General features: G+C 45.3%; 1 protein-coding gene across 3 annotated transcripts in view; it reads right to left on the bottom strand.

The window, feature by feature from the left end:
- Positions 1–27,981, bottom strand: part of LOC123764773 (multiple epidermal growth factor-like domains protein 6) — a 377,392-nt gene that overhangs the window by 20,864 nt on the left and 328,547 nt on the right. For 2 of the 3 annotated variants that reach the window (XM_069302605.1, XM_045752888.2), the window contains 10 exons: positions 25,930–26,025; positions 17,109–17,231; positions 14,971–15,093; positions 9,412–9,499; positions 6,661–6,941; positions 5,017–5,153; positions 4,780–4,903; positions 4,554–4,673; positions 2,286–2,450; positions 16–173 (listed from right to left, as the gene is read on the bottom strand). In XM_069302605.1, coding sequence (XP_069158706.1) covers positions 16–173; positions 2,286–2,450; positions 4,554–4,673; positions 4,780–4,903; positions 5,017–5,153; positions 6,661–6,941; positions 9,412–9,499; positions 14,971–15,093; positions 17,109–17,231; positions 25,930–26,025 — 1,415 coding nt within the window. The remainder of the gene's footprint in view (positions 1–15; positions 174–2,285; positions 2,451–4,553; positions 4,674–4,779; positions 4,904–5,016; positions 5,154–6,660; positions 6,942–9,411; positions 9,500–14,970; positions 15,094–17,108; positions 17,232–25,929; positions 26,026–27,981) is intronic. The other variant, XM_045752889.2, reaches the window with a different exon arrangement.

Genomic DNA, 27,981 nt, shown 5'->3' with positions numbered 1-27,981 from the left:
GATGGGAGGACTCGCCTGGTTACAATCTGGCCCATAGGATCCCAGAGGACAGGTGAGAGAGCAGGTGGGGCCAGTGGTCCCAGGAGCACACACACAACCTGAGCCATCGCACTGGCCGGGACAATCAGCACATGTTAGAGTACAGTTGGGACCAAACTGACCTGGAACACAACCTGGGTAGGAGAGAGAGAGAGAACCAGTAAGGTCTTGGGGGGGAATGGAGGGTTGGTTAGGCACTGAACATAATACCCATCATCTGCTGATCATAACACCCCCCCCTTATCCTCTTTCCTGACACTAAATTCAATCTTAATACATTATAACAATAATTTTCTGAAAAAATCAGGAGGAGCTATGAGGATGATTCGAACCCGCTCACTTGGAACTCCCAAGCAAACGTCTTAGATCACTATACCACGACATGGTTAAAAGCAATGCAACCTGGGATTCCACTGAATCCTTTAGGCGGGTACTGAGGCTTCCAACTGAAGCCCAATCGGGGTTTTAAGCATTGAATCTGTATCATACGATTATGTTACGTTGTTCGGTTGATTAGATACACAGAGTTTAGTGGTTTTGATATTTATTTAAGTCTTGGTTACATCAGTCGGTTGTTGACAGTGTCATTTACGTTGAGGCGAAGCCTGGAGCAGAGCAGAGAGCTGAGTGAAACCGGAGTCACGGAGTCACGGAGTTCCATGCCGGACAAGAGCGTGGCAGCTCGATGCCCTACAAGAGCGTGGCAGCTCGATGCGGCCAGAGTCTGCTCTGTGTGGAAGCTGAAGCGTCTTGGGGTCGGTTGGAACTGCACATGTCGAGTGCTACATTCTTGAGGTTGAAGATGTGCTGTAACTCTCAAGCATCAGTACTGAAGCTAACTGAACCACTATTAAAATTATAATTACCACAAATTAACGATTGATGAAGATTAAGCCACCCAAGAGGTGCCACGGGCATGAATAGCCCGTAAGTGGTGGCCCTTTTGAGCCATTAGCAGTATCATTAGCTGATACTGGAGATCTGTGGAGGTGCGACTGCACCCTGCGTGATATTTGGTGGATTATACTCCAGTAGCGAGTATATTATTGATATAATATACTCGGTACTGTAGAATTAACGGACCCATCTCAGTATCTGCACATAAGCTAATGAGAGTTTGGAACTAGTTATATTAGATTCAGCTACTTCGAACAAAAAACTTCACGTAGCACGGGCTATAGTGAACCCGAAGTGGACTTTGCCTAGCACAAGAGCAGGACTGTATGTGCGTTTGAGCAAGTATATTACTGATATAATATTCTTGCTACAACCTATTTACTGCTAGGTAAAAAGATGCATTAGGTGACAGGAAACCCGTCCAACCCACGGGAGACATCTCCCGTCACGCAGGGTGCAGTCGCACCTCCACAGATCTCCAGTATCAGCTCTTGATACTGGTAATGGCTCAAAAGAGCCAACACTTACGGGCTAGTCATGCCCGTGCCACCTTTTGGGTGGCTTAATCTTCATCAATCAATCCGTACAACCATTTCTGTCCCACTTGGGATTAGAACCCGGAACTCGATCGTGAGTCAAGAACGAACCCGACTGTACTACGGAGACCCTTCGCTTCTCTTCGATTACCTTACTTTAAAATATGTTGATACTTAGAGTTTATATTGGTGAGTTTGGCTCGTTTGACACTGAACATTAACAAATCGTCTCCTCATTCTGACCTAAACATAGCAATATATATATTTATAAAATATACATAAAAAATATACAATGGATAATTAGTAGGTACAGAAAATGCATATCAAATAAGGTCACTAATACACAAATCGATTCGCGCATAACTTATACAATACAATTTTATTTAGGTAAGGTACATACATACAATAAATATTTACAAGGATTGTTTGACTTATAGGTAGAGCTAGTACATACAATGCCTAAAGCCACTATTACGCAAAGCGTTTCTTAAAACAAATCAGTTAAAATATATCCGTAAGAACAGCGTAAGAGCACTCGATAAGGATTAATGAGTAAGTTGACCAGACCACACACTAGAAGGTGATGGGACGACGACTTTTCGGTCCGTCCTGGACCATTCTCAAGTCGATTCTCAAATCTGAATCTCAAGTCGATAATTCGGTCCAGGACGGACCGAAACGTCGTCGTCCCTTCACCTTATAGTGTGTGTGGTCTGGTTAACATACTTCAGCCACGTTATTGTGACTCATCGCCTGCATTAATGAGTAAGTTTAGTAGTAAAGAAGTTGGCCAGGAGGCAGCGGAAGACTCACGAGTATGGACGGTACTGATCTTGGCGTATTCAGCATATGTGACGTCATCCCACTGGTCATCATCCTTGGCCGACGTCTCTTCAATTACTTCGGAATCCTCCTCTAAGGTCGTCTTGAGGTCCAGGTCCCCACGAAAGCTCTGAGACGTATAGTCGTCGTCTACCACTGATGACAATGGAAGAAAAACATCATAGTGCAATAATGTAATTAGCAATTTGTAAAGCACTATTAAGTCAGTATGGCTACATAGCACTGCAATCTAGAGCTCAATTACAAGTAATAAAATGATATTTAAGATGATTCAATGCCGTCTTTAAGAGTTTCTGAGAAGTACAGTTCTTTATCATTCTAAAAAAAAAATAGGATATTTATCTAGAAGGTGTAAGACAGTAAATAGAGCAGGTTTTTCTTTACATAAAATAACCATAGAGTTATGTCAACCTTTGTCTTACTCTTTTTCAAATAATGTTGATTATTGACCAACTTGTATAACTGATGAAATCTGCCATGTATAAACTTGAAGAAAATTGTAGTCATATGCTTATTTAGTTAACATTACTTCTGCTGTTCGTTCCATCATGTAATTATTATCATTTTTTTCTCCTTTTTTTTCAATTCAATTTATGCTTTGATCTCAATTAGTTTTAAGTTTTATTCTAAGTGTTTTTCCCACATCTTGTCAGAAAGTCTGTGCGTATTAGTGGCTTTATTAATATTATGTACTAGCTCTAGCTAGAACTCCAACATTCTCTTTGTAACTCATCTTATATGCATGTACTTTTACCTGATAAACATGATTCACCAAAAGAACGTATAGTCCATGTGGACCTTAAGGCCAATAATGTTATGATAGATTCCAGCGACCCATTGAAGCCTAAGGCTTCAATAATAGACTTCGGGGTCTCCACTTTCGCTAGGCAAGTCTCCCCTGCATGTATTTCTTATTATAATTTCCCGATTATTATTCGGGCAATTATCATATTATTATTTTATTGCCTGAAACGCTATGCGTGCTAGTGGCTTTACAAGAATGTAAAATCAACATCATTTCTATGTACTCTCTTAACCCCCAATGTACCTTCTTGTATATAAATAAATAAATTGATAAATAAATATAATAGTTTACCTAGTATGGCCAAAAAGCATGCGCGCTAAGACAATTTCCCATTTTCTATTCCGATCCAAAGCAGGTCAAGAGAAAACTTATTGTTTCATGAAGGCAAACTTTATTATTTGATAAACTCGTTCATTTCTCCATTTTTTCCAGATTCAAATTATTCCGTTGAAACAAGATGGAGTGTATGATTAGGAAAATATGTTTTGAGAGTAGAGGACATGCCTTGCGTCGAGGGGGTGTATTTATCGGTGTGTTGTATATACACTGAAATTATTAAATCCGTCAGGGAAGGGGGGAGGCTAATTTACAATTCCTTCACCTGGGGGGTGGAGGCCTGGGGGTGGAGCTGACTAACACCCAGGTACCTATTTTACTGCTAGGTAACAGGGGCATAGGGTGAAAGAAACTCTGCCCATTGTTTCTCGCAGGGATCGAACCAGGGACCACAGGATCACAAGTCCAGTGTGCTGTCCGCTCGGCCGACCGGCTCCCCGACCGGGATTCATACAGTTCCTGAATCTATTATATGTACTTCTGTAACCAGCTTATTCTTAAGTGCCACCTATGTGCTGATTAAAGAACTTGTAGAAATTAGCTTTCTACAAGTGTTGCAAGTTATTATTTCCACTGAACTTCTTGGATATACACATACTGGAAATTTGACTTAAGATTATATGAAGCAAAGATACCCGGTAAGTGGGCAGGATATGTAGGTATGATTGAAGAGGAGGACTCCATGTAGTCGAGAGCGTACCAGGGCCTAACCCAACTGTTTCACTAAGCAATGTTTTTGTAAAATCAAACACTAAGTTTGATTTAGTGTTGGTCTTAACTCCTCTCAACCTCCGGAAGGTTATTAAGGCAACAACAGCAGCTTACTGACCAACTAGCAAGTATACCTTAGTCTTGGACTATGTACAGGACTGAAGTAAACTCTCAATGTATGTACACAGAGAAGCAGGGTACACCTTTGTGTGTATATTCCCTGTGAAAAGGATTGTTGTTTAAGATTCTGCAACTCTGAACGAAAAGTTCCAAGTAGCACGGCTATGGTGAGCTCGTAGTGTACTTACCTAGCACAGGAGCGGGGCTGTAACTTGGGAAAACGATTGGAAGACATTTAATGAGGAAAAGACCCACTGAAGACTTACTGTCACAGTGGTTGCGATCGACAAGGACGTATCCCCTGCGGCAGGAGCATATGAAGGAGCCTTGTGTGTTCCGGCACTCGTGCTCGCAACCTCCATTCTGCAACTGGCATTCGTCCACATCTGAAGGGGACAATCAGAAGTACTGGAGGTAGAATACATGTTACATATGCAGCTAGAAATCACAATCCCATCAACCTGACACGTTGATGTGGGAGAAGCAACCCACCAGCACAGGTGAAGGTGTCGGAGCTGAGGGTGTAGCCCTGGGTACAGGCGCAGGCATAGCCCCCTGCGGTGTTGACACACTCCTGCTGGCACCGGTGGGTCTTCGCCTCACACTCGTCCTCGTCCTGAAATGGAAACAAAGAGGTAGACAATTGCCCGCTGAGGTCACTCCTTATGGAACTGCAGTGTGCCAGTCAGAGTGCGCAGGTAGCCTGGGGTCACAAGTGTTATCACTCACCTGACAGCTGCGACGGTCTTGGTGCAACAGGTAGCCTGGGTGACAGCTGCAGACTGCTCCTCCTGCTCCATGACGACACATGTGTTGACATCCACCGTTGTTCACCAGACACGAGTTGATGACCTCCATATCGATCACTGTAGGTGGAGGTCAGGTCAGGTCAGATATCACGGTGAATGAAGGCCTGGTCAGAAAGTTGGCAAATCTCTGGTTAGAAACCATTGAAAGTCATGTCAGATTGCTCTGGCTGGAAGTCAGGTCAGCTCATTGTGGGTGAAGATCAGGTCGAATCACAGAGGGTTACACCAGGTCAGATCAGGTCACTGAATGTAGAGATGTGCTTACAGAGCTTTCTGAATGAAGGTCATAGAGAACACAGTCAGAAAATGTAGTTAGATTGCTGTATCAAAACAAGGCATGGGCTGTTTTGACACATTAAATATTTTAACTGAATAAATGCGAATGTATTGGCACAAGTGAGGATGAAAAATATCCATTGCAGATAGTGAAGAGAGTGACGATGGTACACTGCTAGTAAGCAATGTTGATACTTGCGAGAAAGACAATGTTGATAGTACATTAGAGGCTTGTGTTCTCACCTAATTGTGCTGATGAGTGGTTGAGCTTCGGCTCTTTGGTCCCGCCTCTCAACCATCAATCAACTGGTCTACAGATTCTTGAACCTATTGGGCGCTATCAAATCTATATTTGAAACTTTGTATGGAGTCTGCCTCCACCTCATACCTAGTGGTGTTAACTACTTGTTAACTACTCTGACACTAAAAAAGTTCTTTCTAATGCCTCCTTGGCTCATTTAGGTACTCAGTTTCCACCTGTGTCCACTTGGGTGTGTACCTCTTGTGTTAAATAGACTGTCTAGCTACCCTATAAATTCCTAAGAATCTTGTAATGTAGGTGATCATGTCTCTCCTAACTCTTCTGTCTTCAAGCGACGTGAAGTTTAGTTCCCGTAGTCTCTCCTCGTAGCTCATACCCCCCAGCTCGGGTACCAGCCTAGTGGCATACTTTTAAACCTTCTACCATTTAGTCTTGTACTCGCCTAGATGTACCCACCAAGGGATAAATTAAGTACCCCTAAGGGGTTATGGATACCTCTAATGGGTACATAAGCTGTAACCATTATATTACCCCAATATTTTGAAAGTTTTACTGTACTGTTCCCAAGCCAAATATAAATATAATTGTGCATTGTCACGAAGCAGTTACGCAAGTTCTTACGAACGTGTACATCTTTCCTCAATCTTTGACGAGTTTGGTTACATTTATTAAACAGTTTACAAGCATGAAAACTTCCCAATCAACTGTTGTTATTGTTATAAACAGCCTCCTGGTGTCTCGGAGCTCATTAACTGTTTAATAATTGTAAACGAAGCCGCAAAAGATTGAGAAAAGATGTACACGTTCGTAAGTACTTGCATAACTGCTTCGAGAACCTGGCCTCAGTTATCGAGAAGCTTACCCGAAAAGATAAGTTTGATAAATGAGTAACAGGAGTAATGACTCACGAAATAAAAGTGATTACTCGCCAGACGTCAGCAGTGTGTTTTGATCAATAAACTGTATTATTTAAGTTGCTTACACGTAGCTAGAGCAAGTCTGGCAGAGAGAGAGAGATCTACATACTGTAACAGGACTTGTGGTCAGTGCCAAGCTGGTAGCCGGCATTACAGAGGCACTCATAGGAACCCCAGGTGTTCCGGCACTGGTGACTGCAGGTTCCGGGCACCCGGCACTCGTCCAAGTCGACGCAGGAGATCTGGTCGTCGGCCAGAGTGAAGCCCCGCCGGCAGGAGCAGCGGGCCTCCCCCTGCTCCACCCGACATTGGTCCTCACACCCGCCATTGTCCACAGAGCAGGGATCCTCCGCCTTTTCACACGTTCGCCCGTCGACGCCCACAAGGTACCTGATGCAGGAACAGATGGTTTGTACCCAGAGACAGTACAGCAGTTTAATATTCATCTGGAAAAATAGTCAGGAACAATATGGGGTGAGCCTATGGCAACCCTTCGGCCTCCTGTCCTCGTCGGAGCTACCTACAGATGTTGGCCCTTGAGTAACTTCAGGTAATGTTTAAGTGTATTTAATTATACTCGGCCTCTCTCTTCCCCTTATACTCAGCCTCCCTCTCCCCCTTTTTTTTTAGGTACTATTTAGGTTTTACTTTTTAATAGGGCATGGGTTGGACAATTTTTTAATTCATTAGAGAGTGAGTTCCATAGACTGGGCTATGGAACTCATTTGAAAAGATTTAGTTTGACTCTGGGGATATCAAAGAGATATTTATTTCTGGTGTGCTGCTCATGGGTTCTCTTACACCTATCAAGGAAAAGTTTCAGATCAAGATTAGCATTTAGGAAAAAGGTTTTGTACATGTAAACAGCACATGAGAATGTGTGGGGTGAGTGTATGTATAGCATGTTAAGGGACATAAACAGAGGAGCTGCGTGTTGTCTGAAGACAGAGTTAGTTACAGTCCTGATAACTGATTTTTGCCGAGTGATGATGGGCTTGAGGTAATTATTATTATCTCAATTATTATTATTAATGGTTAATTATTATTAATTATTAAATTATTCAAATTCAAAAGTTTATTCAGGTAAAAGAACATACAGAGAAGATGAGTTACAAACACAATGTTGGATCTATATATAGAGCCAGTACATACAATACCTAAAGCCACTAATACGCATAGCGTTTCGGGCAAAAAGTAGAGTTCCTTCTCGACTCACAATCGGGAATTCTGGATTCAAATCCCTGGCTCGAAAGACATGGTGTGACGTGTTTTCGAACACCTAATCACCCTGTTCACCCAACAGTTAATAGGTACTCCAGGAGTTAGACAGCATGTACGGGGCTGCTGCAGCCTGGCGAGTCCCAATAGGAATTCTTAATTGCGAGTTGAGGATGAAGCAGACGATATTACCGAAACACACAGCACATTAGTGGTTTTGCATAAAGTGCATTGTGTACTTACGAATACTCCACTTATCATGTCTCAAATATACCTTATATAAATAAAAATGATTAATTATGGTGTATCAGATCAATTATAGGATAGGTTACGCTGTCTTCATTTTCTTCATTTGTGACTCCAGCAAGTTTTCATTGATTGTTGAAAATGGTAGATGGTGGACTATTATATTCTCCGCAACTAAAGAATTTACCTGAGGGCCACTAAAACATTTTAGTCGACTCGACGAGGACAGGAGGCCGTCGGCTGGTCAATGGTCCCCCCCCCAACTTGTCCTGATATTTTCTAGCCGGATTGTAAAATTCAACAGCTTTTTGGCATTTAAGGCTTCGATGGGAAGGCGGTTTAAAGAATTCATAACCCTGTGGGTGAAAAAGCATCTCCTATTTTCAGTCTTAAATTGTGGCTTATCGAGCTTGAAACCATTGCTCCTTGTTTGTGTCACATCTGACCTTTTGAAGAAACTGTCCGGATCAACATCCTCCAAACTATTCAGTATTTTCAATGATATTCAATGATACCAAACTGTTCAGTAAGTTTCAATGATATCCGCCCCGTCATGCCTGGTTTGCAGTGTTGCTATCCCTTAGGCCCCGAACCGTTCCTGATAAGAGAGTTAACTTAGTCCTGGAATGATTTTTGTTGCCCGGTGTTGAACTTTCTCCAGAGCAGCTATGTCCTCTTGAAGATTTCTCCATGCTTGGATACAATAATCCAAGTGAGGCCACACCAGAGATTTATACAGTTGAATGGGGCGGCCCCCTCAGGTCAGAGCACAATTTCACAATAAACACCAAAGATCGATGGTTTGACATTGGCGGGGACAGGAAGCCTGTGCTTAGGTTCGAGGACCTACTAGCTAGACCAACTACCAACCTTCCCCACGACGCAATCCACAAGCTGCCCATCTCCCAGCCACCTATTTACTGCTAGGTAAACATGTAGAGTCATCAGGTGACAGGCAACTGTCCTGCCTAGGGGACCTGACCCCCGTGACCTCTTGTATCGAGTTGATGACATAGATCGCTGCACCATAAGACCCTTCTAATGCTATAACAGTGTTGAGACAAACGGTCACCCACACTACCATGTGTATATACATTGCATTCCAGCTGGTTAGTTGATTCTGTAATTTTTCCTTATTAACACCTATTAAGGCACCATAGCATGGTGGCTAGAGCTGTCTCTCACTCGTGGAGTCGGTGGTTCGAGTATCTTAGTACCCAGTGAATGAAAAGAAGATTTTGGATAACTTATCAACTTTGATAAGTAACAAAAGAAACATAGATAAGTAGATAAATAGATAAAGTAGATAAAGTAACAATTTTGACAACTAAAGCCTAAAAATTAATCAAACTTGCTAGCCTAAAGTCAACGCCACACACATTAAAGCTGTACATACCCAGGGCGACAGGAGCAGACGACCTTCCCGGAGGCGTCGCTGCAGAAGTGGTCGCAGTAGCCGTTCCTAACACTGCACGCCGCCTCCCCTGCCGTGCCCCACACCCACATGGGCATCACATTAAACAACAACAGTACCAATAGTCGACGTATATGTGTGTACCCGTTAAGAGAGCACACATACACACGTACAATACCTTACTTTATAAATCTACCGTATATACCATTATTTAGACAACACTGATAACTAATGTACCATATATACTATTACTTAAAAAGCTACTGACAATGTGCCATAATGTGACAATGTTTAGATAGCTTGCGTAAAAAAGGAAGCTTGTTAATCCATAGAGGTTTTATATGAGGTAAAGAACAGGTACAGAAATAGGTTTAGCGAGCAACAAAATAACCATATATACTTATCCCATATTTAACATACAAGCAGTTATAACTAAATATCTTTCTTGCAGACATATGTTATTGATTATGACAGTAAGGGTGAGATCAATGATGCTAGCACGAATCTTCTCTATATTTGGTATGTTCTTGATTTGAGTCATTGACGAATTAACTCTCTAGTCCACTTTATAATTTTATTATGGACTGATGCTAAAAGATGCGTTTCGTTGTTCCTGTCAACATTTTCATAGGCAGTAGAACTGGATATAATTCTGGAACTTTTCCTTGATAGGTCTAAGAGAACCCATGAGCACCAAAGGTACCTGGGTGTTAGTCAGCTGTCACGGGATGCTTCCTGGGGGTGGAGGCCTGGTCGAGGACCGGGCCGCGGAGACACTAAAAAAGCCCCGAAATCATCTCAAGATAACCTCAAGATAACACCAGAAATAAATATCTCTTTGATATCCCCAGAGTCAAACTAAATCTGTGTAAACACTCCAGGTAAATAAAAAGGGCCCAGTCTATGGAACTCACTCTCTAATGAATTAAAAAATTGTCCAACTTTTGCCCTATTATAAAAGTAAAACCAAAAAGTACCTAATTTCATCCTCATAGTTTCCTACCTTGTGCTTCAAACTCACACTATATCTTGTACTACCACTTCCTTAATATTAGGACTTAAGACATATATCTTTACCAGTGTAATCACCTCTTGCCAATTTATATTATGGTTATATGTTAATATAAATTTTGGCCTCAATGTACCTTTTGATCTTATCTGATATGTTAGATTAAGGACCTGCCCGAAATTCTATGCGTTTTAGTAGCTTTACACAAGAATGTAAAAATACCAAATCTTATGTAATCACACAAACCCATTGTACCTTCTTGTAAATCAAAAATTATTATTATTATCTTTTATTGATGTATCTGTCGAGTACTTCAGTGTTGTCAGGCTATCTCTGGTGATGATATAGGGGTGTATTTAGAGAAATGTTCTTTGGTGAAATCTTGCTGTTTGCGTATTATAAGGCGTTTTAAAAGATATTTTGTCTTGCCTGTATACTAAAATCGATGGGGGCTGACAGCCCCATCAAGTGGGCATGTGAAGGCATAGACGACATTCATCTCATTCAAGGCGTTTCGCTTGCTGTCGGGAGAGTTCTTCATGAACAAGTTCATCAAGTTCATGAACAAAGAGATGCTGTTATTGTAGATTCTTCACTATCTTCTGGCCAGTGTTACTAAGGGTCACGTTCCTGGCAGTAATGTTCTTCAATGTTGAGCTAGAATCGTTGATTCATTGATTGATTGATGCAGATTAAGCTACCCAATAGGTGGCACGGGCATGAATAGCCCCGTAAAGAATCACTGATCTCTCCCTTCGTCATATTCAATAACACGTCTACAAGACAAACTAGTTACCTCCAATGTATACTATATATACATTACAATTATACTTAGAGCTACTTTAGAGATGCCAAATAAAGACAAAAATACTGAATTAAATATTTATGAAAGGTAAATTGCTTGAGAGTATAGTGTTGAGGCAACTTAAGACACAGGCAGCACCTCGAGCACACACACACACACACACACACACACACACACACACACACACACACACACACACACACACACACACACACACACCCAACCTTACGCCATCTCCCAACCCCTCTATGCCCTCCCTAATCTTCAGACCCAGTATGCCCTTCCTACTCCAGACCTACCTACCCAGGCCCTACCCCAGACCCTCCTACCTACCTTCCTAGAAGCCCAGCCCCCAGTAGCCCCCCAAGCACCCCTCCTGACCTCTTTCACCCCCCATACACCCCCCGGACCCCCCCAGACACCCCCTGGATCCCCCCGGACATCCCCCGGACCCTCCCCGCCCCCAGTCATCCCCCAGACACCCCCCAGATCCCCCAGATCCCCTCTGCCCCCAGTCACCCCCCAGACATCCCCCAGATCCCCCCAGACCCCCAGAGAAAGGGAGAACTCTGGTACAAGAGTTTCCATGAAGAATCTCAAGGTTTGGTACACCAATGCTGATGGGGTATCTAATAAAGCAGAAGAGATAAAAGAAAGAGTGAGTGAAGCAGATCCTGACATAGTTGCAATTGTGGAAACTAAAATTAATGACATGATCTCAGATGCAATCTTTCCTGAAGGGTACCAGGTGATACGAAAAGAGAGGACACAGAGACAGGGAGGGGGAGTAGCACTCCTAATAAAGCGGAAATGGAAGTTTGAAGACCTGGGAAATCGAGTTACCAATGAGTGCACAAGCTTCATACATGGAACTCTGACAGTAGATGGGAGGAAGATTGTGATCATGGTAATCTACAATCCCCCACCAAACAGTAGAAGACCCAGGCAGGAGTATGATGACAACAACAAAGCATGTATAGATGAACTGCAGAAGGCAGCAACACTAGCCCACAGAATGAGAGCGAAGCTGCTGATCATGGGGGACCTAAATCATGGAGAGATAAATTGGGAATCAAGGAATCCCCATGGAGGGGATGAAACGTGGGGAGCAAAATTAGTAGATGTTATAGACAGGAATTTCCTGACACAACATGTGAAGGAAGACACAAGGGAAAGAGGAGGAGATGCACCGAGCCTATTAGACCTGATTTTCACCCAGAACGTAGAAGATATCGAGAATTTAGAGCATGAAATACCTCTAGGGGCCAGTGACCATTGTGTCCTAGTCTTTGACTACATGATGGAATTCAAAATTATGACCATGGGACAAGAGATCTGGGAAAGGAGAGCTGACTACAGGAAAGGGGACTATATGAGGATAAGGGACTATCTGGGTGAAGTGCAGTGGGAGGAAGAAATTAGAGGAAAAACAGTCCAAGATATGATGGACCTAGTCATACAGAAATGCCAGGAGGCCGAAGAGAGATTTATACCAACGGTAAAGGGAAAAAATAAGAAGGAATATAATAACCCATGGTTTAATAGACAGTGTCAGGAAGCAAAAATGGCCAGCAGGCGGGAGTGGAGGAAGTACAGAAGACAAAGAACAGAGGACAACAGAAGCAGATACAACAGAGCTAGGAACGATTACATTAACATAAGACGAACATCGGAAAGGGACTATGAGAACGATATTGCAATCAAAGCGAAAAAACAACCTAAGTTACTACACAGTCATATAAGAAGAAAAATGTCGGTGAACGACCAAGTGACAAGACTAAGGAAGACAGAGGGGGCATATACTGAAAGTGACAAGGAAATCTGCGAGGCACTGAATGCCAGTTTCCATGGAGTGTTCACTACCGAGCCTGAGCAGCTCCCATTGTTGGAAGGGGTTACCCTAGATGAAAGACTATCAGATATAGAGGTGACAGCAGAGGAGGTAATGAAACAGTTGACAACTCTAGATGCAACTAAAGCAGTTGGACCAGACAAAGTATCACCGTGGATACTAAAAGAAGCAGCACAGGCCCTCAGTGTGCCTCTGGCAATGATCTTTAATGAGTCACTTATGTCAGGAGAATTGCCCAGTTGCTGGAAGAAGGCAAATGTCGTGCCGATCTTCAAGAAAGGAGATAGGGAGGAGGCACTTAACTACAGACCTGTATCACTGACAAGCATCCCCTGTAAAATACTGGAAAGAATAATTAGGCTACGACTGGTTGCACACCTGGAGAACATTAGGTTTGTGAACAAACATCAACATGGGTTCTGGACAGGGAAATCGTGCCTAACAAACCTTCTGGAATTCTATGATAAAATAACGAGGATAAGACAGGACAGAGATGGTTGGGCAGACTGCATATTTCTGGACTGCCAAAAAGCCTTTGATACAGTACCGCACATGAGACTGCTGTTCAAGCTCGAGAGGCAGGCGGGGGTGGGGGGAAAGGTCCTAGAATGGATAAGGAACTACCTAACAGGAAGGAGCCAAAGAGTTACGGTAAGGGGCGAGAAGTCGGACTGGCGAACAGTAACAAGTGGAGTACCACAAGGATCGGTGCTGGGACCAATTCTATTTCTTGTATATGTTAACGACATGTTTACAGGCGTAGAGTCCTACATGTCGATGTTTGCGGATGATGCAAAGTTGATGAGAAGAGTTGTGACAGATGAGGATTGCAGGATCCTCCAAGAGGACCTGAACAGATTGCAGAGATGGTCAGAGAAATGGCTACTAGAATTCAACACGAGCAAATGTAAAGTTATGGAAATGGGACTAGGAGATAGGAGACCAAAGGGACAGTACACAATGAAGGGGAACAGCCTACCTGTAACGACGCGTGAAAGAGACCTGGGGGTGGACGTAACACCTAATCTATCTCCTGAGGCACATATTAATAGGATAACGACAGCAGCGTACTCTACACTGGCAAAAGTTAGAACATCATTCAGAAACCTAAGTAAGGAGGCATTTAGGGCGCTTTACACTGCCTACGTAAGGCCAGTCTTAGAGTATGCCGCCTCATCATGGAGTCCCCATCTGAAGAAGCATATAATGAAACTGGAAAAGGTTCAGAGGTTTGCAACGAGACTCGTCCCAGAGCTACGAGGGATGGGGTATGAAGAGCGCCTGAGGGAACTGTGCCTTACGACACTAGAAAGAAGAAGGGAGAGGGGGGACATGATAGGAACGTATAAGATACTCAGAGGAATTGACAGAGTGGACATAGACGAAATGTTCACACGGAATAGTAACAGAACGAGAGGACATGGATGGAAGCTTGAAACTCAGATGAGTCACAGAGATGTAAGGAAGTTTTCTTTTAGCGTGAGAGTAGTGGGGAAATGGAATGCACTTCAGGAACAGGTTGTGGAAGCAAATACTATTCATAATTTTAAAACCAGGTATGATAGGGAAATGGGACAGGAGTCATTGCTGTAAACAACCGATGCTCGAAAGGCGGGATCCAAGAGTCAATGCTCGATCCTGCAAGCACATATAGGTGAGTACATATAGGTGAGTACACACACGCACACACACACACATACATTAGGCGGGATCCAAGAGTCAATGCTCGATCCTGCAGACACAACTAGGTGAGTACACACACACACACACACACACACACACACACACACACACACACACACACACACACACACACACACACACACACACACACACACACACCAGGACTATGGAGCAGCAAGGCTGGGAACTCACCAATGCAGGTACGATCGTCCGGCAGAAGGTGAAACCCGGGACTGCAGCGACACAGGTAGGAGCCCACTGTATTAACACACTGGTGGGAACAGCCGCCGTTGTGGTACGCGCACTCGTCCACGTCTGTCGGTACATCACACAGTTACTGGCGGGAGCGGAGGCTCAGATGACGACGATAACATGGATGTCAGGACTATTGCACACTTACTGGCGATGCAGGGACGTGTCAGCTTCGTCAGGGACGTGTCAGCTTCGTCAGGGACGTGTCAGCTTCGTCAGGGACGTGTCAGCTTCGTCAGGGACGTGTTAGCTTCGTCAGGGACGTGTCAGCTTCGTCAGGGACGTGTCAGCTTCGTCAGGGACGTGTCAGCTTCGTCAGGGACGTCTAAACTTCGTCAGGGACGTCTAAACTTCGTCAGGGACGTCTAAACTTCGTCAGGGACGTCTCAGCTTCGTCAGGGACGTGTCAGCTTCGTCAGGGACGTGTCAGCTTCGTCAGGGACGTGTCAGGTTCGTCAGGGACGTCTAAACTTCGTCAGGGACGTCTAAACTTCGTCAGGGACGTCTAAACTTCGTCAGGGACGTCTAAACTTCGTCAGGGACGTCTAAACTTCGTCAGGGACGTCTCAGCTTCGTCAGGGACGTGTCAGCTTCGTCAGGGACGTCTCAGCTTCGTCAGGGGACGTGTCAGCTTCGTCAGGGACGTCTCAGCTTCGTCAGGGGACGTGACAACATCGTCAGGGGACGTGTCAGAATCGTCAGGGACTAGATCTTAACCTTAATTGGGACTAATTCGTAGTAAATCTAATTTTACAGCTAGGAGGCTTTGAATAAATAGAACATCGTAAACGATAAGTCACAAGAGCCGGTCGGCCGAGCGGACAGCACGCTGGACTTGTGATCCTGTGGTCCCGGGTTCAATCCCGGGCGCCGGCGAGAAACAATGGGCAGAGTTTCTTTCACCCTATGCCCCCCTGTTACCTAGCAGTAAAATAGGTACCTGGGTGTTAGTCAGCTGTCACGGGCTGCTTCCTGGGGGTGGAGGCCTGGTCGAGGACCGGGCCGCGGGGACACTAAAGCCCCAAAATCATCTCAAGATAACCTCAAGATAACCACAATAACGTGGCTGAAAAATATGATGACCAAACCCCACACACCAGAAGGTGCAAAAACTGACCAAATTATGTTTTTTATTTATTTATTTATGGTTCAACCAAATTTATGGTTCAATTTGCAATTCGGTCCGTGTTGGGACATTATTATGTCGTGTGTGAGAACAAATATAAAACATGATTTCTGGTGGGCTGTTGCAAATGTGCATTAAACAATGAATTTAAGGAAATGCCCGTTTCTAACGATGCTTTTATTCTAGACACGACAAACTGAATACTTTGCATAACGAACCTATTACAATTAGCATGCCAAAAACCATAATTTTATAGTTCTTTGGTCTACTGAAGGTCTTTAAAGTCGATTAACATACAAATCACAATAGCGTGATGCATCAAATGAACATGGTCAGTAGAACTTCCGGTTGCAATTCTTTTTACCATGTCGTAGCTCAGTCGATTATGGCAGCGTCTGGGATCCTCTCGACCCAACCACTTGGGCTGGACGGTAGAGCGACGGTCTCGCTTCAGGCAGGTCAGCGTTCAATCCCCGACCGTCCAAGTGGTTGGGCACCATTCCCTCCCCCCCGTCCCATCCCAAATCCTTATCCTGACCCCTTCCCAGTGCTATATAGTCGCAATGGCTTGACGCTTTCTCCCTGATAGTTCCCTTCCCTTGGGATCCTCTCGGACGTAGGTTCGAACCGTCGTCACGGCCCTTGTGGAGTCGTGCAAAGTCGATTACAGTTGGCGGGCTTTTTTGAAGTCCAAACCCCGACCACCACCAGATGGCAAAGTATTCTTGGATGAGTATACGGTGGACAAGTGTGTTAGAAGGGAACAGTTAACAACTCACCTCGTCCGCCATGGATTTGAAATTGAATTGAAATTGAAATAAGTTTATTGAGGTAAAATACACACAAAGGGATGACGTAGCTCAAGCTATTCTCACCCCGTTGGATGGCTGTAGGCCGGGAACTACGGCGTTTGTTGGAACAGGAACACAGTCGGTGAAAAGGCTATACCTACCTTGGCATGAACGATTGTCTGTCATCAGCCTGTAACCGGGACTGCAGCAGCACAAGAAGGAACCAATGGTGTTCTTGCAGGCTTGGTCACAGCCGCCATTGTTCTCCCGACACTCATCTCTGTCTGTCAACAGAAGCAGCACGTCAGTATAGGCTCCCTGTGTAGTGACATGACAAGAATGTACCGTCTGTCTGTCAACAGAAGCAGCACGTCAGTATAGGCTCCCTGTGTAGAGGCATGACAAGAATGTACCGTTTCCTCACACCCCTGATAAGTACTTTCTTCACACACACCTTCACTACACACATACACACGCTTGGTGTAAGCACTTCAGTACACTATGGTCAATACTCCCGGAGCCTCTAGGATTCCCTCAGAAGTTCAATTTCAAGTTTAAAATTCCCCGCGCACACAGGTTACAACCTAACTACAAATACATTGTTTGTGTATATTTTCCGAACACACACGAGCGAAATCATTTCAACATTTTCAGTCCTATGACTCCCCCCCACCCCCCCACCCCTGGGCCGTGTCTACCGATTTATTCGCAAAAGGCTTATTCGTAATTTCTGTTCATACTGCGTTATCAAAAACAACATTTTATATAACAAATATTAGAAATTATAGTTTTTGCATATTTATTTATTATTTATTTATTTATTTATATATATACAAGAAGGTACATTGGGTTTGTGAGAATACATTGGATAGTACAGTATTTACATTCTTGTAAAGCCACTAGTACGCGCAGCGTTTCGGGCAGGTCCTTAATCTAGCAGATAATTTTAAGTAGGTAATTTCAATCAGAATTGATAAATGATAAAGATACATTACAAGAGAAAAATGAGATGAGAGAGATAAGTAGGTATATTAAAGCACATTGTTATATTAAAGCTCTGATTGATTACATTGACAGCTCGATTAGTAATTTAAACAAGGTTAGTAGACACCATACAGCAGATTGACAGCACATATAAGACAGCAATGATCACAATGGTAAAGATGTTCAGATTGGGTACATAAAGATTGGGTATAGTTATAGATATAGTTATACCTAGGGTAGGTTAGGTTAGGTTAGGTTAGGTTAGGGTGGGTTAGGTTAGGTGTTTTTGATTCAATAGAAAATTATTTTTATTTATTGAACGAGTCAAAGTTTGTTGCATAATAAAATTCACAATAGTGCGATACAGCTACGAGAATATCTACGGAAAAAATAATAAATCACATTTCAGTCCAGCGGGTAATGTGTGTGTTTTGTTTGTTGTTAAAGATTCGCTACTTGGAACAAAAAAAGTTCCAAGTAGCACGGGCTATGGTGAGCCCGTAGGGTAATGTGTGAGTCTGAGGCCACCCGGGACGCAGGTTCAATGCTAACGGCCCTTGATCCGAATATATTTCTAAAGTTTGCTGCCTTTTAACTCGTCAAAAACGTTAACTGTTAATAAATGGCGCTCATCATGTGACTGGAATTATCGCATCCTGTTACCTGTTGCTCACTGACTGGTAACTGAAAGGGAGGAGGCCAAGAAACCTCCCATAGACTTGAATTCACAGTAAAGAGGTAGTTACGTGGTTAATGAGGGCGTGAGGCAGACCAGCACTATATCACAAGATGAAGAGTGTGTGTGAGAGAGCACGAGTTACAGCCCCGCTCCTATGCCAGGTAAGTCCACTACGGGCTCACCATAGCCCGTGCTACTTGGAACTCGTTCCAAGTAGCTGAATCTTAAACAACAAGAAGTGTGTGAGAGCAAAGGTAGCCAAGGACCCCGGGGCCGGCAGGTATAGAGGCGTCGGCGGTATATACGATTGTTTCAGCCTAAACACAGATCTAACACCGATATTTGCAATAATATCAAAGGTGTTAACACATGACAGATAAATGGCATAACTCCAGTGACTGGTCGTCTCAGCCCCCATCTTGTTGTTGATAAAGAGTCGTCTTAATCGTTTTAGTCGTCTCGAATCTACCCGAAACGCTGCGCGTACTAGTGGCTTTACAAGATTGTAAATACTATGCTATGTATTCTCACAAACCCAATGTACCTTCTTGTATATAAATAAATAAATAAATTAAGACCCAATGTGAGAAAAAAAGTAACAATGTTACTTTTTGTAGGACTTCCAGTTCTCTGTGACTTTTTAACTCTCATTTCTTAAAACACAAAAGGTCTAGCATCAGTCTGCGACGTATAGATAACGTCAGTATTACTATATATTTGATGTAACTCTACCTCCCGCCGCCCTCAGGCCTCAGCACCTTCCCACTCCTGCAATTCCCTCAGCATTATCACAAATGTGGTCCCCCAGTATGTTTCCGATACAAACTCATTCTCATCTTTTACCTTCAGGTCAACCACCTTCCTTCCTGGCGCCGCTAACCCTACTCTACCCACCCTTCCCTGTCCCCTGGCGCCGCCATGCCATTCTCAGAACACTCACCACCCCCCCCCCCAGCACCATAATCACCCCTCCTCCCGCCCACCACATTACCATATCCGCCCTCGTGGGTGTGGGTGTGGAGGGGGTGGGCGCCTGCAACAGCGCTGGGAAGGGGGTAATCCAGGGCGAAGCTCCTTAAGGACATATCAATGCTCAACTTGAAGTCTTCAGATATTATGATATATCTTGTAGATAATTTCTTCTCAGTGTTTCCCAAAAAATAGAAACATCAGTTTACAGGCATATTAAATTATTCTCAATCGACTTGAGAATTGTCCAGGACGGACCTAAACGTCGTCGTCCCTTCACCTTCTAGTGTGTGGTCTGGTCAACATCAAATTATAGATTAATATTCTCCTAATATTTGTGGCTTTGGAAATGGGGGAATTGTCTCTCAGACTATACAGGGAAGGTTCCGGGAGACGTGATTGCATCTATCCACTCCCCCCCCCCCTACCTGACAGGAGGGTTAGCAATATATGATACAGCAGTTAAAGTCTACTCGTTACCATTAGCAAACTCCTAGCCTACTCTGTCGACATTTTTCTAGTATCTCTCAGGGGTTGAATTAGTTACAAAGTCGTAGGTATCAAAGCATTTTGGTCTGGTCATTTATACTTGAGAATTCACTCTACAGGGTAATCCACACGAGGCTATGCACGGTAATCCACACGAGGGCTATACAAGATAATCCACACGAGGCTATACTAGATAATCCACACGAGGCTATTCACGGTAATCCACACGAGGCTATACAAGATAATCCACACGAGGCTATACTAGATAATCCACACGAGGCTATTCACGGTAATCCACACAAGGATATACAAGATAATCCACACGAGGCTATACTAGATAATCCACACGAGGCTATTCACGGTAATCCACACGAGGCTATACAAGATAATCCACACGAGGCTATACTAGATAATCCACACGAGGCTATTCACGGTAAACCACACGAGGCTATACAAGATAATCCACACGAGGCTATACTAGATAATCCACACGAGGCTATTCACGGTAATCCACACGAGGCTATACAAGATAATCCACACGAGGCTATACTAGATAATCCACACGAGGCTATTCACGGTAATCCACACAAGGATATACAAGATAATCCACACGAGGCTATACTAGATAATCCACACGAGGCTATTCACGGTAATCCACACAAGGATATACAAGATAATCCACACGAGGCTATGCAAGGTAATCCACACTTGTTACATGTACTTTAAAAATGGCACATATGCAAGCTGCAAGCACCTTGTTCGAATGTTTGACTACTTGCCACTTGCAATACTGAAACCCTGAAAGACAATGAATTCTCTCTATTTAACCTGAAGTCTTTGCAAGTGCAGACTTGCATAATAAGAACATTTTCGTTTGGACAAGAAACGGGAAATACCGAATTGACAGTATTTCTCCATGTTTTATGTCCTCTTAACCCATAATAAATAATAATTATAGTAAGTTAAACTGTGAATTATGGTCGACATAAGTTTTTGAATTTGGCGCGAGGGAACATATTGGCCGAACTGGCTTTTTGACGCTTTTAGGCATCTGCACAGCTTTTGTTTCTCTGAATATACATTATATTATATTGGTTTATATATGTATATTTGTATATATATCTTTGCATATATTATATGCAAGAATAATCACACACAAAATGGGTGATTCGGTTATGCATTCACTAGGAAAATGAAATACGAAAACGTCCCGAATTTTCGTTTCAACACATGAAGGAACACAGATAGAGAAGATGTGGGGTTGGGATTATATATCCAACACAACCTGAGTAGATTACCTGAGTAGATTACCTGAGTAGATTTAAGGTCCATCAATAAAAATATGGAATAATGGAAGTGTGATGATTGAACGTAGATAGGCTATTCCCTAATTCTAATATACTGCAAAATTATTCTTCAAATAATTTTATACCTATTACGAATCTTACCAATTATACAACTATTTAATTTATATAATCCTGGACTTGCATTAATATGCTATAATATGCCTTCACTACTGTTTCAGGAGAATACATTATACACTAAACTTTGGGGAGGAATCCAAGTGAAACTAAGACTGAAATTAGACTTTCAGCAGCGGCTGTATTTCCAGAAAAAAAAAGGCTGAAACACTGAATATACCTCGCTTTAGGCCTTGTGCCAGGAGACAAGACACAACCTATTATAAGGTAATTACATTCTTCTGAGTATATATATATAATATATATACTCAGAACGAAGTGTCCATGTAGCACGGGCTATGGTAAGCCCGTAACGCGGATATGATTTGACCAAACATGGCACGACCATACGCTAATGGGTACCAGGTGGGTAACGAGCCAGCTGAGAGTATAGAGCATCTTACCTATTCAGATCTTGACCACAAAGCATGAAGCTGCCGTGGGGAAGGTGGGGAAATCTGTTCCTTAATCAGCACTCATTATGACGCCCCAAACTGGCCGATGCCGCACAAAAAGCCATCAGTCATTCGGTATCTCGGGGTTTAATGAAACAAATTGCAGTATTTGTAACATTACCGGGGCAATGGGTTATTAATGGCGAGAGTAAGATTGTACATAATGAGGGGGGAGAGGAGAGACGATAGCCTCATTGGGAGACGATAGCTTGAACGGTAAACGATAGCCTCCCGGGACGACAACGGGTAGAACAACACCCGAGATAAAATCTTTAGTTCATATAAGGCTCCAGAAAGCGGCCCACGCCAGTCTTGGTAACTACAGAGCTTAATCTTGTGCCACGACTGGCCCCTACGACTGGCCCTATGCCTGGCGCTACGACTGGCCCTACGGCTGGTTCTACGCCTGGCCCTACACCTGGCCCTACGACTGGTTCTACGCCTGGCCCTACACCTGGCCCTACGACTGGTCCTACGCCTGGTCCTACGCCTGGTCCTACGACTGGTCCTACGACTGGTCCTACGCCTGATCCTACGCCTGGTCCTACGACTGGTCCTACGACTGGTCCTACGCCTGGTCCTACGACTGGTCCTACGCCTGGTCCTACAACTGGTCCTACGACTGGTCCTACGCCTGGTCCTACGACTGGTCCTATGCCTGGTCCTACGACTGGTCCTACGCCTGGTCCTACGACTGGTCCTACGCCTGGTCCTACGACTGGTCCTACGCCTGGTCCTACGACTGGTCCTACGACTGGTCCTACGCCTGGTCCTACGACTGGTCCTACGCCTGGTCCTACGCCTGGTCCTACGACTGGTCCTACGCCTGGTCCTACGACTGGTCCTACGCCTGGTCCTACGACTGGTCCTACGCCTGGTCCTACGCCTGGTCCTACGACTGGTCCTACGCCTGGTCCTACGACTGGTCCTACGCCTGGTCCTACGACTGGTCCTACGCCTGGTCCTACGACTGGTCCTACGACTGGCTCTATACCTCGCCACGCCTCGCCCCGCCTGGCCCTACGACTGGCCCTATGACTGGCCCTGTGACTGGCCCTACGCCTGGCCGTGTGACTGGCCCTACGACTGGCCCTACGAATGGCCCTGTGACTGGCCCTACGCCTGGCCCGGCGACTGGCCCTACGACTGGTCCTACGCCTGGCCGTGCGACTGGCCCTACGAATGGCCCTGTGACTGGCCCTACGACTGGTCCTACGACTGGTCCTACGCCTGGCCCGGCGACTGGCCCTACGACTGGTCCTACGCCTGGCCGTGCGACTGGCCCTACGAATGGCCCTGTGACTGGCCCTACGACTGGTCCTACGACTGGCCCTACGCCTGGTCCTATGCCTGGCCCTGCAACTGGCCCTACGCCTGGCCCTGCGACTGGTCCTATGCCTGGCCCTGCGACTGGTCCTACGACTGGCCCTACGACTGGTCCTATGCCTGGCCCTGCAACTGGCCCTACGCCTGGCCCTGCAACTGGTCCTATGCCTGGCCCTGCGACTGGCCCTACGCCTGGTCCTATGCCTGGTCCTACGACTGGCCCTACGCCTGGCCCTACGACTGGCCCTACGCCTGGCCCTACGACTGGCCCTACGCCTGGCCCTACGACTGGCCCTACGCCTGGCCCTACGACTGGCCCTATGCCTGGCCCTGCGACTGGTCCTACGCCTGGCCCTACAACTGGTCCTACGCCTGGCCCTACGCCTGGCCCTGCAACTGGTCCTACGCCTGGCCCTACAACTGGTCCTACGCCTGGCCCTATGCCTGGCCCTGCGACTGGTCCTACGCCTGGCCCTACAACTGGTCCTACGCCTGGCCCTACGCCTGGCCCTGCGACTGGTCCTATGCCTGGCCCTACGACTGGCCCTACGCCTGGCCCTACGACTGGTCCTACGCCTGGCCCTACGACTGGCCCTACGACTGGCCCTACGCCTGGCCCTACGACTGGCCCTACGACTGGCCCTACGCCTGGCCCTACGACTGGCCCTACGCCTGGCCCTACGACTGGTCCTATGCCTGGTCCTACGCCTGGCCCTGCGACTGGTCCTATGCCTGGTCCTACGCCTGGACCAGGCGTAGGACCCATTCCATCTTCCATTCTGCTTTTTCTCCTCTAACGCTTCCTACGAATTTTACTCTTCTCTTACCTACCCATCCCTTCTTACCTTACCTTACCATCCCTTACCTTTCCCTACCATCCCTTACCTTACCCTACCATCCCTTACCTTTCCCTACCATCCCTTACCTTTCCCTACCATCCCTTACCTATCCACTTCCCTATTTATCATCTAGTGTACACCCTCCGCGTGTTCTTATCGGTTCCTTCCGCTTGCCCATCTGGTTCTTCTGTCCACCCTTTCTCCTCACAATCTTGACAACTTCCCTCTCTCCTCCCTTCTCCCCCTTCCCTCCGTGGTAGACGGAAGTGAGGGGTATACAGTTACCCTCAGTCGTGTCGTCTACACACACACACGCTGAACAGATATACCGCCAGAGTGGAGGCTGAGAGTTGGTAGATTCGTTTGGGCCGGCCCCATGCTCCCTGGTGCCCTAGGGTACAGGTGGGCATGACCAGCCCATGCTCCCTGGTGACCTAGGGTACAGGTGGGCATGACCAGCCCATGCTCCCTGGTGACCTAGGGTACAGGTGGGCATGACCAGCCCATGCTCCCTCGTGCCCTAGGGTACAGGTGGGCATGACCAGCCCATGCTCCCTCGTGCCCTAGGGTACAGGTGGGCATGACCAGCCCATGCTCCCTCGTGCCCTAGGGTACAGGTGGGCATGACCAGCCCATGCTCCCTCGTGCCCTAGGGTACAGGTGGGCATGACCAGCCCATGCTCCCTGGTGACCTAGGGTATAGGTGGGCATGACCAGCCCATGCTCCCTGGTGCACTAGGGTACAGGTGGGCATGACCAGCCCATGCTCCCTCGTGCCCTAGGGTACAGGTGGGCATGACCAGCCCATGCTCCCTCGTGCCCTAGGGTACAGGTGGGCATGACCAGCCCATGCTCCCTCGTGCCCTAGGGTACAGGTGGGCATGACCAGCCCATGCTCCCTGGTGACCTAGGGTATAGGTGGGCATGACCAGCCCATGCTCCCTCGTGCACTAGGGTACAGGTGGGCATGACCAGCCCATGCTCCCTGGTGACCTAGGGTATAGGTGGGCATGACCAGCCCATGCTCCCTCGTGCCCTAGGGTACAGGTGGGCATGACCAAAGGATTTAACAAAATGATGCATATAGAACATTAAATTAAGGGTAAATAAGACTTATTATAAGGGAAAATAAGCTTTAAATTAAGGGTAAATAAGGTTAAACACATCCTGTGTCTGACATACATTTTTCACTCCTTTTTCCCACAGCCCTGAATATGAGAAGCGTCGCCCCCTCATTGTCACATCATTGTATGGGTATTCATTATCATTGTATCGTTATTCATTATAATTGTATCGTCATACATTATCACATCATTGTATCGTCATACATTATCACATCATTGTATCGTCATACATTATCACATCATTGTATCGTCATACATTATCACATCATTGTATCGTCATACATTATCACATCATTGTGTAAATGTAATTATGAATTATGTAATCTATTTTCCCACCAACTTTGGTCTACCCAGGATGGACCCCAGGACAGACGGACCCCAGTGGACCCCAGGTCGCTTGTCAAAGACCCATGGGAGAAAGAAGAAAGAAGAAAGAAGAGATAAGAGAGAAGATAAGACTAAGCTAAGGCACGAGGCTACACACGGAGAAAACCCATCATCGTCACATATATCCATGGATTTTCTCACTGGCAGACGAAACAGGTGTCCCAAAAACAGATGTGTTCAGCACACAGGTAAGATGAAAGTGAGCAAAATGCAGGTCACTAATCCTACTGGTCAGAGCAACAGGTGCGGGCGACAGGTGTGTGTACTCACCATACTGGCAGCGGGAGCCGTAGAAGCCTCGGGGACAGATGCACCGGTTGTAGACACAGCGGCCACCGTTGTAGCACAAGAGGCGTCCACACGCAGCTGTAACCAGACAGATGAGCAACGCTGCCCACAGGAGGTCCCTCGTCAAACTCATTTTTGGCCACACCTACACACCTGCCTGTCCTGGCCACACCCACACACGTGTCCTGGCCACACTCACACACGTGTCCTGGCCACACCCACACACACCCCCTACACCAGTAAGCAACATGTTCTAATGATCAAATGAATGATTCTTGGGTATAATTCGACATCACACGACATGTTCACTCATTTTTCTGACTTAAATCAATCATTTGCATGTAACATTACATATAGGTGCAATAAATCACTTTAATAACGTGCGCATGCTCAGATCGCTGTAATATGGACGTCTGCATACTCAGATCGCTGTAATATGGACGTCTGCATGCTCAGATCGCTGTAATATGGACGTCTGCATGCTCAGATCGCTGTAATACGGACGTCTGCATGCTCAGATCGCTGTAATATGGACGTCTGTATGCCCAGAGCGCTGTAACACGGCTCAGTAAAGCCTTTACTTCATCGTAAAGAAACAATGAATTCCCAGGAACGTGACGCATCTATGTCTTAGGGAGGCCAGGGACGAAACGGGTTCGAGCCCATTGCATGGACTCTATGTTTTCTAAAGTGTAAAGCTTCGATTCTTATAAATTACTCGGTCCAGTCAATGAGGGGGATTGGAAGCTTACAAAAGCAGGTTATACTTGCTCTTTAGTGTTGTGCCTAAGGCCTATCGACCTCTGAAGGGTTATTAAGGCCACCACAATAGCCTTCTAACCAATCAGCTAAATATGCTTTAGTCTTGAACTATGTTCTGGATTAAAGTCAATTCTCAGTGTATGTCCAGCGAGAAGTGGGATTCACGTCTATGCGTACATATATATATATATATATATATATATATATATATATATATATATATATATATATATATATATATATATATATATATATCAGTAACATGGTGTCACATGTGAAGCACACACAGTAACATGGGATCCACATATGAAACGACGATCCAGGCACCAGAGCTACACATTGCGGGAAGGCGATCAAAAAAAATTCGTCGATTAAAAATGGAAGTACTACATGGTGCTCTGGCGGCGGCTCCTGTAACGACCTTGGGGTAGGGGGCTACTGCCCAATTAAAGCTACCCTCGTAACCCTTAGTGGCTGTCAGCCATTAACAGCTCTCAGCGACAACAGGAACTGGTTCCCCAGGTTGACTAACGAAGCGGTTGACACAGAGGCGGGAACGGAGGAGAATGCCGGCACGAGTGTGTATCAGCAATGAACATAATTTCTCTCGGGAGAGGCCCTAATAGAGGAACGTAATTCCTTTAGAAGGCGTGTCGGACCCCAACAGGATTCCGTGGAATCCCAGGTTGTATTGCTTTGACCATGTCGTGGTGTAATGGTCTAGGGCGTTTGCTTGGGAGCACTAGTGCATGAGCGGGTTCAGAAGTCTCCATAGGTCTCCAGAAGGACTCTAGAAACTATCTAGAGTCATCTAGAGAATATATGATCCACCTGGACTCCAGATGGACCATTTACCGCCGGAACTGAGTCGCTCTCTCCCCTCTGTCTCTTTAATACTTTATATTAGTGTTCTTCAGTTATATTTCAAGAGTGTTAACTGTCTGATAAATACAGACGAAGCCACCCTGATTTAGGAAAGTGAGGGTGCTGAAGGAGGCCATATTGAATACTTAATCTCAAAGACCCCTTTTACAAGTCATCATCAAACATCACCCTGACAAGGGAGCCGGGGGAGAGGAGGATAGAAGAGCAAGTCAGTGAATCTGTCCGCTAGTATAATGCAGTTGCAGCCCAATTCATTATGGATGAAAAAGAGGTGGTTAAAGTGAACAAAGAAGGAGAAGGAAGGAATTCATAATTGCAAGAAATCGTTTTGGCTATAAGTACCCAATGGAGGTTCGGGATGAAAACTACAGTTGACCAACGAAGATG

This window comes from Procambarus clarkii, chromosome 48, assembly GCF_040958095.1.
Source record: "Procambarus clarkii isolate CNS0578487 chromosome 48, FALCON_Pclarkii_2.0, whole genome shotgun sequence".
NCBI lineage: Eukaryota > Metazoa > Arthropoda > Malacostraca > Decapoda > Cambaridae > Procambarus > Procambarus clarkii.
This window is presented reverse-complemented; position numbering and strand designations above follow the sequence as displayed.